General features: G+C 42.9%; 1 protein-coding gene across 1 annotated transcript in view; it reads right to left on the bottom strand.

Moving 5' to 3' along the window:
• LOC149347337 (high choriolytic enzyme 1-like) overlaps positions 1 to 11,072 on the bottom strand; it is a 28,889-nt gene extending 17,817 nt beyond the window's left edge. The window contains exons 1-3 of the mRNA XM_089541559.1: positions 11,054 to 11,072; positions 9,647 to 9,708; positions 4,223 to 4,295 (exon numbers count right to left, since the gene is read on the bottom strand). Coding sequence (XP_089397685.1) covers positions 4,223 to 4,295; positions 9,647 to 9,708; positions 11,054 to 11,072 — 154 coding nt within the window. The remainder of the gene's footprint in view (positions 1 to 4,222; positions 4,296 to 9,646; positions 9,709 to 11,053) is intronic.
• Between the last annotated feature and the right edge of the window lie 1,026 nt (positions 11,073 to 12,098).

The following is a 12,098-nucleotide window of genomic DNA, read 5'->3' as shown; positions in this document are numbered from 1 at the left end:
GTGAGACAGATAATGCAAAATTTACTTTCCTCAAAAACCAATTTACCAATTTTACTGCCATGTAGCTTAAAGCGCGATTGAGGTGTTCACTGTTCCTATAGGGCAGTTATGCGCCTTCCCTCAGGTTTCCAAGCTCTCGCTCCATTGGTTTCGCAGCTTAAAGCGCGACTGAGGTGTCGACTGCTGGTTAGAACGGGAAACGGTAAGAGCGACGGCGACGGCAACACCACGAAACGAAGAAACGGGCGCCAAAGAGCTGCGCTCTAAATTTTACCTCGCAGGTACATATATCTTCTAATACACAATGTGCTTCGACTCAATAAGCATTTGTGTTATCAGCATTACCACTCGCCGCGGTAGCTAAGTGCCTAGATCACGTTTGTGTTGGACTGGGGCACCCGGGTTCGAACCCGGCCTCTGCGGCCGCGCTATCAATGATGGCGAAACCTAAAAGTCGTCCGCCTGTTCTACAATGTCAATGCACCTTAACGATTGTCAGTTGGTTGAATTATCTCCGAGCCCTTTCTCCACTTCATTTTGTTTCTCTTTTTACACCCTCCTTCCCCTTCCATGACAGCGCACTTTAGGTGTCCTTCCGGATGTGAGATAGTCCCTGCTCCGTTTCCTTACCTCAAAAAAATTACACCCGAGTAATATTTTTAGCAATCCCTTCAAGCGCCTCATGTAAACAATTCTTGTACGCACAAATTTTTACTGAGCTAAACATGCTGGTAAAAAAACACCCCTGACGCTGAACTGCACAGTCAGCATCGTTACCACCTCCCGCCGTCATGGGCTGTTGGTCGTCATCCATGTCAGTCGTCATCGTCGTCTCAGAAAAGTGTCCTTGCAGCAAAGCCTCAAGGGGAGGAGGGTTAAAGGTGTTAATGCTGGCAATGAGCAGGCTTGGAGTATAAAGTGCCCATACAGTTTCAAAAACTTTTCTAGACAGTCTATAGACAGTCCAAAGACTTCTGTCTATGAAGACTACGGACTCTGTACACAAATCCCAGAGAACGCTCTATAGGTAGTGCAAATATTGTAGACAGTCTACCATTCTAGCGATTTATGGCCGTACACATTTAGTAGACTTTTGTCTATAGAAAGCCTATAGAATATAAATAAACGAAAATAAATATACATAGGAAGGAAATTGAGTCTGTAAAAAGTCTACAGACTGTCTATAGACAGTATTTATAAGGGTAGTCGCATTTCCAGTGAGTCTACAGGCGCCCTGGACTGGGTTCCCCCAAGGGAGCATCATCTGACCAGGCGGAACGTGTAGTCCTTCTCTTGAGCCACGCGTTAAGCTTCTCTACCTATTAATATAACAAAAAACATTCTTGCTGTATACATTCGTAGTGATTCCTACCGGAAAGAACGAATTGCATTTACGAATACGAATCAATCTTCATCGCGAACAACATTGCCATTACCGTAAAATAAAATGACTTAGCTATACGCTGCATGCATATACGCATGATCGCAATTCGCATTCGCATGTAAGAAGAATCGAGATATTTCAAACGAGTCTCATTTCTATGCACCAACGCCTTTCAGTACACATTGAATATAGCATGTCACCTGGGCCTGACTTTCAGGGTTACCGTGACTCTCTGATTGTCGTAATTTGTTAGTACATAGAAGCAGTTCAGGCCGAAATTCGTTTACTGAGCCGAAGTTTTGGCGTCGTTTTCACCGCGGTGTCAGGATAATGCTACTTTAGACGATTATCAAATTGATAATCACTCCTCCAAGTTTTTGCTCCCTCGCTTGTCGTAATTTGTTAGTACATAGAAGCAGTTAAGGCCGAAATTCGTTTACTGAGCCGAAGTTTTGACGTCGTTTTCACCTCGGTGTAAGGATAATGCTACTTTAGACAATTATCAAATTGATAATCACTCCTCCAAGTTTTTGCTCCCTAGCACAGCACAACTTGCTTCTGGGCGCAGTGCGGGTGACCACAGCGAGTGATAAATATTCGCGCCTCTTCACCACAACAATACACCTATGCCTATGCATGCCAATACACATATGCATGACACGCACATACGCTTGCGCCAATGCGACAGCCGTATTAACTCGCTGTGGCTCGTTTGCAGTGAATGCCATCCCTTACGTTTAGCCCCTTTTACTTTCTTAGGTGCACAATCTTGACTATATATGTTGTGATCTGCGTGACGTAGCACCTCCCCTCTTTTTATTTTCTCAGATCAGCCCATTTTTTAATCATTTTTTAATCACTTTTCAGCAGTCGGACGGTCTTGGGCCTTATCTCCTCGCAATCATCAACCTGTTTTTTCCATGCCCATTTTCTGCGCCTTGTTTGATATTACATAACAACAAAGGTATGGACATCAAATTCAAGCCTCATAGCTCATGCAAATGTTCTCTCTCAGGATTGCAAATTCAGCACCAATACAGAACATGCGTTGCTGCGCTTAATAATGTTGTTATCATCATCATCATCCTGACTACTCCCACTGCAGTACAGAGACCACTCCCATACTTCAGCAAATAACCCTGTCTTCGGCCAGCTCGGCCACTTTATGTAAGCAACCATTCTAATCTTATCAGCACACTTGACTTTCTACTTCCTCCTGCTACTTCTCTTCTCTGCAATTCAACCCGTTACCCTTAACGACGATCGATTATCTTGCCTATGCATTACATGCACTACCCAAGCCTATTTCTTCTTCTGGATTTTTACTAGGATGTTGTTTACCAGCCTTTGTTCCCTGAACCAGACCTCTCATCTTCCTGTCTGTTAAAGTTAAATCTATTATTTTTAATTCCATAGCTTGCTGCGTTGTGGTCAGTTAGAGCTCAACCCTTTTCGTTATCCTCCATGTGTCTGCGCAACAAATTAGTAGCGGTAAACTGAAGACGTTATATACTTTTCTCTTGAGGGATATTGGCAAACTCCCATTCATTTTATGAGTGAACCTGCCAAATGCTCTCCACTCCATTAGAATTTTTTCCTTTATTATAGATATCCGGTCACTGCCTGCCCCAAATAGGAATATACCCTTGCCGCTTCCAGAACTTCGTTACAAATTGCAAAATGCTCTTCCTTTGCGAGGCTGTTGAACATGACTGTGGTCTTCTGCATGTTAATTTTTATGCCCGCCATTTTGCACTGCCTGCCTAAGTCAATGACAATGCTTTGCAGTTGATACACTGAGTAACTTATCCTGGCAATCTCTTCGACAAATCGCAGGTTAATTAGGTATCATCCATTGACTCCTAACCCCAACTGTTTTCAATTCATGCCGCTGAACTTGCCCTGTTAACAGGCGGTGCATAGCATTGGCGAGACCGTGTCTCCCTGCCTGACACTCTTGCTTAGTAGAATTTTATAGCTGACTTCATGGAGGAGTATGTAGACTGTGCCGCCGTTATAAATATAATGAGCACTGTATGTGGCTTTGTCCTTTTCACCTGCCTACGTGTATTCATCGTTATCGCTTTTACTCTTCACTCGGGGGGCGTCTCTGACCATGGACTGGAGTAAACCTCGTCGGTGAAGCACTGCTACAGAGCATCTTCAAGCATTTTTACATGTCAAATCTACACCCTGATTCTTTAATGCCTTCATGAGTGCTTAGCTTTCAACTGAGTAAAATGCTTTCTCGTAATCTTTTGAGGCAATAATAGACGTTGGTTATATGATCTGCAAATTTTCTCGATCACCTGGTTGACAGTGGGAACATAGTCTATTATTGAATTGCCTTTACGAAAGCGTGCCAGGTCATCTGGCTGATTGAAGCCTCAAGTTGTCCTGACTCTCTTAGCGATTACCTTAGAGAATATCTTACAGAAAACGGACAGTAAGCAGATCGGTTTGTAATTTTTCAATGCCTTGACGTCCTCTTTCTTATCAATTAAGATAATGTTAGCGTTTTTGCAAGCTTCTGGTACACTCGAGGTTATAAGGCATAGCGTATACAGAGTAGCTAGTTTTTCTAGCACAATCACCCTCCGTCCTGCAAGAGCTCTCCTGTTCCCTGTTCGTCACCAGCTGCTTCCGATTTCATTGCCCGTAAGGCTTTCTTTTTTCCTCTTTCGTTACTAGAGCAGTGTCCCATGTTATGCACTCTACTTATTGCAGGCGTCTGAATGCCTTCCTTTACCGTATTTTTTTGCACATGGAAACACGAGCTGAATCTCTTACTCAGCAGTGAATAGGCAGTTGGCGTACAAGGGTGTAATGCTCTCTTACCGAGCTCTTCGGCCACTACGTAGGGTATAACTGCACCTGGCCACGGTATGGGACCGTTATTCATACCGCTCCTCTGCAGAGAAAGATAAGGAAACCCATGATAATTAGAGCATGCCGAGGCAGAAAGGAATGGCGTGTTCAATGGCCTTTTGTCTCCGAAAACTCCGCTTTGACAAAACGCATATCCTTATAGGTCGTTAATGTTCTCGCGGCTGAAGGCGCGGACCAAGAGGACGGCAGTGTGCTCGCGCTGGACACCTCTTGTTAATAACCTCGCACGGGGGGTCATTACTTTTCTTATTTACTTTTATCGGCAACTTTAATAACTTTAGATGAACTCTACAGCGGAGCGGGCTGGGCACTTTCAGTTTAATTTTTTAGGTACCACAACATAATATAAGAGCAGGTGCAGACATAGGTAGATAAAATCACACTGCTAAATTAAAAATAGTCCATAACTACAGCGCAAACGACAGGACAGAGATGAAGAAGGGACACCACACAGCGCTGACTCACAACTAAAGTTTATTGGATGCCAGAAGGTATAAATACCTCCCTGGCGGCCAGAAAGAATGCAGTCGACACTTACATGCGTGACTGGCATAATAGTGTACCAGTCATATGCCGCCAAGCAAATCACATGCGCGAGAATACAATATAAGCAGTGACAGAATACAATATAATCAGTGAGCAAGCACTTGTCAATATTCGCAATCAAGGTATCTTCTTTCTTTTTCTGACAACGCGACAGATGAAGCAGCGTTGTCAGAAAAAGAAAGAAGATACCTTGATTGCGAATATTGACAAGTGCTTACTCACTGATTATATTGTATTCTGTCACTGATTATATTGTATTCTCGCGCATGTGATTTGCTTGGCGGCATATGACTGGTACACTATTATGCCAGTCACGCATGTAAGTGTCGACTGCATTCTTTCTGGCCGCCAGGGAGGTATTTATACCTTCTGGCATCCAATAAACTTTAGTTGTGAGTCAGCGCTGTGTGGTGTCCCTTCTTCATCTCTGTCCTGTCGTTTGCGCTGTAGTTATGGATCATCAAAAACACCAACTCGCCCAACAAATGCTTTTGTAAAAATAGTCACTAGATCGCTTTTCAGAATACTAAGTCTTTTGTCTACGTGCCCTCAGACTTGAAGGAATCATCGGTACCGGGGCCCAATTGTCTTATTATAGTGCTCAAGAAGATATGCAGTGATTTTCCCAGAGGGGCGGGCATAAAATTCTTCTGAGCCTTCCACTACGACCAGAATACATGCGCAAGTCGCTGCTTAAACTGGTCACGAAAAGGCGATGAAATTAATTAGTGCAGACATGGATAGAAACTAATAAGATACTCGAAGAACTACAGAAAGGGATCAGAAGCGGTAGGCGCTTAATTGAGCGCATGTTTGTGCTTACGCAATGCACACAGACGGCTAGGGCGAAAACTGACTTATGTATTTAGCCTTCCTGGACTTAAGCGTTTCGTACGAGAACATGAATAGAGTACTGCGTGGCACATTCTTAAAACTCATGGTATCGGTCATGAGATAATTGATTTCCTCAAGAAAATATACTATCTTAATAAATTCGGAATTACATGTGTGTGGATAACAAGTGCAACTGCCGAGGTATGGAAAGAGATAAGGCAAGTTTATCGTCTATCACCGCTGCTGTTGATGCTTTGCTTGAGAAATATGGAAAGAAATCTACAAGAAACTCTCCTAGGTCATAATCTGTCTTACAGATTAGGCGGAAACGTTGTTGAGCAAATGCTCCCCGGTGTAATGTATGCGGACGGTATTCTACTGTTATCTGATTGTCAGGAAAACTTCCAAACTGTGGTTAATTCTTGGCGAGACCAAAGAAATTATTTAGGCTTCAATTCTAGCAAAGTTAGGAAAGATCCGATAAATTTCAACAATTCAACTTATCAGGTCCTTATAACACAAGGTCATTAAATTCCCAGACTGCCTGAAGAGAAGTATATCCGAGCATGGGTAAACGAAATGAAAGATAAACATGGAAAAGCGCAAACAGAGTGTTAGGTCGGAAGGGCAAAGAGACGCCGCGATAATGAAGCGTAGAGTATTAGAGGGATACAACAAGTATGAAGTGCTCAGATGTATTTGGAATGGAATACTGGTGCCACGGCTTAGTCTTTGTGATGTGGTTTTGAGCCTGAGGACAGAAGTTTAATCAGGACTAGAAATAAATCACAGAACTGTTGGAAGATTAGCACTAGGGGTGAGCGGCAAAGCCACAAACAAGGCAGTACAGGGAAACGTTGGCTGGGCATCATTCGGAACATGGGAAGCCCAGGGTAAAATATGTGTAGAAAGCCTGAAGAAACTGGACGATGACAGATTTGCATTCATGGTGTTTAAATACTTTTAAATAAATAGCATTCACTGCAGATGGCGGAAGAGGACTAAGAAACTAACCAGTAAGTTTTCAGGAAACAAGGACAGAAAAATAGGGAGCTTCAATCGAGAGATAAAAAAAATTTCAGAATGTAAAAACTAGAATAATTCAGTGGAAAAGAAGCAGGTTATAGAACTCCGCAGAAATTAGAAAAGGCAGATGAAGAAACAATCGTTTTCTGATGACAGACACTGCCCTACTTTTTGGATCTAGATCAGGCTGTGTTAGAACGCGAATATACAAAACAATTTAGCCAGATAATGACGGTTGTACAGTGCGCGGAAATTTGTAGAAACAATTGCACATCTTATACTGGAATGTGGCAGTATCCATGCGGATGTCGGTGCAGGAAGAGTCGCTCTCCCTGAGCCCACAGGATTTAGAGATAACAATGGTCATGTGAATATTCATTCACATGAATATGCGGTGGAGGTTAGCAAAAAGAGAACGGAAGATTGTCCGCTCAAAAGTAGGGTAGAGGACGTATGGTTACCAGTAGAGAATAAAAAAATGTATTTAAACAAAATGGCCCATTTATAGAAGGAATTACAGCACCGATAACGCAGTTAAATAAAGATAAAGAAAAAAACAGTGAGCATGGTGGCAACTGCCACCGACCCGATTCAAAAGAGCGCTCTTATCTGAAGTGGTTGCTTTATATCACCCAATAATGCATACGCGTGGCCTATAATCTTAACTGGGTATGGCAAGTTGAGCTCGCGTTGAAGCCGATCCTCTGAAACAACTGGCTGGACCACGCCCCCTACAACCAGCGAAGAAATAAATCCTCACTCGCCTGGGAGTTTCTCATACTACACCTTCGACACCCTGTAGACCATAGTCAGGTAGATGTTTTTTAATAAATTTTATCTCGCTCTCTAGTTTGTTTCAATTCTAGGTAAGTGCTTTTTTTTCGTTTTCCCTTCGCATATGTTTCTTGTATGTGCTCGTTCGCGAGCTTCAACAATCCTTGCTACCTGCCGGACTCTGGAACTTTTTTCTTTGCATACAACTGTGTCGTCTCTATGCACTTCAACACGGTGACGTTTTAAGAGAGTATTACAGCCTCAATAAAGCGCCCGAACACCAGCAAAGCTATATCTCCATGCAGAGCGAAGCAGAACACATGGATCAGGTAGTCCAAGATGCAAGCGCCATAACTACACGTGAGGGACGGCATCCTTTGACCTCGGCCTCAGTGACCGGGCGTAGGAGACAAAACAGGCTATGACCAGACATGCGGGATCTAACTGGTTGATAATTATAGCGACGGGTGACTAATACTAGCCGTTTTAATGCTAGAAATACATTACGCCGCTGACATGGAAATATATCTCCAGTAATCAAACAGCACATCTTTGGAAGCTGAGTGTATCTTACTTGCATTCAGCAGTGGTAATTTTAAAATAAACACATTTAATCCATCACAAGTACGGCCTTTACGGCGAAGGTTCAGGCGGGAAATACAAACGGCTGTAAGCTGAGCAGCTATGAAAGTCGCTAAAAACACACTTGAGAATCCATCCACCAGGATATCCATTAAACATTGCCAAGCTTTAATGTCCAGTTAACTTACATGAATTCGAAAGCGCTGAATAAAGGGTTAGGGTACAGTGCGTTTGTTTGCATTGCGACTATTTTCCAAAACATTCCTTGCGATGCGGTCCAGCTCGGATATTTTTTACTTACAGACGCCTCGAGTGATTTTTATATCTTTATACTTTCCACTTCACCAAAACGTACAGAGCGAGTGCGTCCTTTTTAATGACTCCGGCCCTAAGAGCAGAAAGCGCGAAATTTCTCTGGAATCGCCGGCACATCTGCGTGGCAGGATGTTCGAACTATAGGCTGTATTTAGTGCAGCCTCGAAAGAGCTTTCGCAGACTGAGCAGCGAATGTCGACAAGGTATGTTTCCATCTTTTATTTGGCTGTTCTGCTTTTTACAGGTGAATCTATCGATATCAGTATACAAAACCTGTCTCCTACTGGTACTCACCTATGGGGCAGAAACGTGGAGGCTAAAAAAGAGGGTTCAGCTTAAGTTAAGGGCAGCGCAGCCAGCTATGGAATGAAAAATGATAGGTGTAACGTTAAGAGATCGCAAGCGTGCGGAGTGGGCGAGGAAACAAACGCAGTTTAATGACATCCTAGTTAAAAGCAAGAGGAAGAAATGTGCTAGGCAGGGCATGTAATGCGAAGGCAAGATAACCACTGGTCCTTAAGGGTAACGGAGTGGATTCCAAGAGAAGGCAAACGTAGCATGGGACGGCAGAAAGTTAGGTGGGCTGATGTGATTAAGAAGTTTGCGGGGATACGGTGGCCGAAAATGGCAAAGGACAGCGTCAGTTGGAGAGACATGGGAAACCCCTTTGCCCTGAGTAGGAGTAGTCACGCTGACGATGATGATGATGTTGATGATATCGGTATCGATGAGTTTTTGTTCGTTCAGGTAAGTGATAGCTCAAACTCTTGCAGTCATTTATGCACCTTGAAACTACGTGTGCTTCCTGGCAATGCTATTGCTTCTTCTTACGGGTTTTCCTTAGTGTGGTGCCTCTTGACAACTGGCTTCCATATATACGTATAGGCAACATCCGTAATGCAGAGTCTACCTTCACACCTTTTCTTCATTACTTAATCGACACATTACTTAATCTATGAAGTTTTTAAGAAAAACATGACTTTTTCGCAATAAACCGGTTCCTTTTAATTTATGATCGGACCTTTCATTCGGCCCTGAGACACTAGTGCAACGGGAGAGGTGCTCTTCCGTAAGTCTCAGAATAAATTCTGCCAGTAACTACCGTACATGCGAGGGGTTCTATTGTGATGTTGGATAAGACAAGGAGTGCAATGAGCGAGAATAGCTAAAAAATATTACCCGGCCCACACACCCCGAGTGGCATAAGCCAGTAAGCGCACAAAAATGCTCTACAAAAAATTGCTCACAATACGGTTTTTTTATACACAAAGAAAAGGGTAGAGTACCGCAACTCACGCCATCAGTCTCCGGCAGGACGATGTCTCCTTCGAAGTAACCCGCCCTCATCGCAAGTACGGCTGCGTGTTAGGGTTACAGGTTTTATACAAGTATTTATAGAAACGTTTAAAATATATACAAGCATTTACACAGTAGAACAACAAGCAAACACCACCCGACCAGTGCTGAAATTTCTTTAAAGAATTCCTATTTCACGTAGTGGTACCACAAGTTTCGTTCATCGAGACAATTAGAAACATTCTATTTTATAGTTCACTAGATTGCTTCATGGCACATGATTCCGTCAGTCTTATATATATATATATATATATATATATATATATATATATATATATATATATATATATATATATATATATATATATATATATATATATACTTTGTAGACTGTGTTTCAGAAGTTTGCTTCGCAACGAATATGCACTTTGCTATGGGAACAAAAAAGTCAGCCTAGAAGCTGACGTGTGGTAGCGATTTCAGAGCAATGTCTGCCTAATGCCGTGACAGTAATGCGATCCTCACGAAACTGAATACAGGTTACGCATCCCTCCCGCCGTCACTCACAAAAAATCACTCTATTTTACTGTCCTGGTATTCTTTAGTCAGAACCGACAACAAAAAACACGACTATTGCATCGACAGTTTATTTTTCTTAAGGCGCCCACGAAGTCGAATTTTATCTTAGGGAAACACTTTTTTATGCACATAGAGAACCTAAACGCGCATTAATTACTCTAGTATGTTTTTATGGTTTAACACACTCGTGAATACTACTATATATATGTATATATATATATATATATATATATATATATATATATAGTAGTATTCACGAGTGTGTTAAACCATAAAAACATACTAGAGTAATTAATGCGCGTTTCGGTTCTCTATGTGCATAAAAAAGTGTTTCCCTAAGATAAAATTCGACTTCGATTTGTGACAGTGCTTGCAAGACATGCCCACCTGTGAGAAAAACAATGTATTTTTTTCCGCGTATCTGTCTGTTAAACCTTCCGATCCGTAAACGGCTTGTAGTGCGGCTAATGCTCATCCTGGATGTCCAATACCATCGAGGAAATAAATTCTCGAGTACATGATAGCCGCAATCGGAACTGATACATGCTTGTCTTGCGTAAACATTTAGACCACACTTGTGAAGGTAAAATTTGAACTTTTTTGCGAAAACTTGCGATAGTGAAACAACTGATCGTTTAAAAATGCCGCAGCAATGCGCACAGCTCGTATTCACCGCGTGCTGAGGACTTTTCTGAGTGCATCCGAAGCCCGCGCTGCCGGGTACATCGTGCAAGCTCTTGAGAATGCCCGGCTAGCTACACAAGAGGAGCAGATGTGTACCCCACTTGCTATGATGACTTTGTTTCCGCGGGCTCCAATCATATTCACCTGTTGAGTCCATTTGCATGGTAGCGGTGTCGTGTATAGTTCCACTGAGACTTTGTAGACTGTGTTTCAGAAGTTTGCTTCGCAACGAATATGCACTTTGCTATGGGAACAAAAAAGTCAGCCTAGAAGCTGACGTGTGGTAGCGATTTCAGAGCAATGTCTGCCTAATGCCGTGACAGTAATGCGATCCTCACGAAACTGAATACAGGTTACGCATCCCTCCCGCCGTCACACACAAAAAATCACTCTGCTATTTTACTGTCCTGGTATTCTTTAGTCAGAACCGACAACAAAAAACACGACTATTGTATCGACAGTTTATTTTTCTTAAGGCGCCAACTGGCCACCGCAGAACTGACGTACTAATATCACAGTACTCGTAAGATATCAAGGTGGTCACATTGCCTGGTGACCTGTTTGCCTGAAAAAGAGATACGTTACACTTCGGCTTTGGGCAAATATTTAATAAGCGACAACAATGCAGAGCCTTGGTGTGTTCCCATATCTTCGTACAAAAGCTTGCGCAAAACACGACACACACAAGAAAGGTAGACAGGACAACGCGTTGTCCTGTCTACCTTTCTTGTGTGTGTCGTGTTTTGCGCTAGCTTTTGTACGAAGAATAATGCACCAACTAGCCCAGCAACAAGTGTTACTTGAGTATCTTCCCATATCTTCAGACGGAGACGATACCGATCTGACGCTTAACATCTGTCGCAAGTAGGATGTTATCGAGAAATGTAACGAGAACTCATCGGTGCAAGCAAAAGGCTATTAGGTATAGTAGAGGACGGGCATTACCTTCGTGTATCGCTCCCGCCGTTGCATTTTTTGAAGGGGCGGAGAGTGCCCTTTGTGCCCCCACAGTCAGACAGAAGAGAGCGATGCTCGTCGTCGGTGTGAAATGCATGACGCGGCGAATTTTCCTTCTGCCGACGTTACTTGTAGATCATGTAGGCCAATAAAGTGCACTGTGACGGCTACCGCGGTCGACTAAGGCCCAGTCGTTGTGAGGGGTCCGTCCTTAAGCAGCAGCTACTCCGTT

The sequence above is a fragment of the Amblyomma mixtum genome, chromosome 4 (genome assembly GCF_055824585.1).
Source record: "Amblyomma mixtum isolate Tamu chromosome 4, ASM5582458v1, whole genome shotgun sequence".
Classification (NCBI taxonomy): domain Eukaryota; kingdom Metazoa; phylum Arthropoda; class Arachnida; order Ixodida; family Ixodidae; genus Amblyomma; species Amblyomma mixtum.
This window is presented reverse-complemented; position numbering and strand designations above follow the sequence as displayed.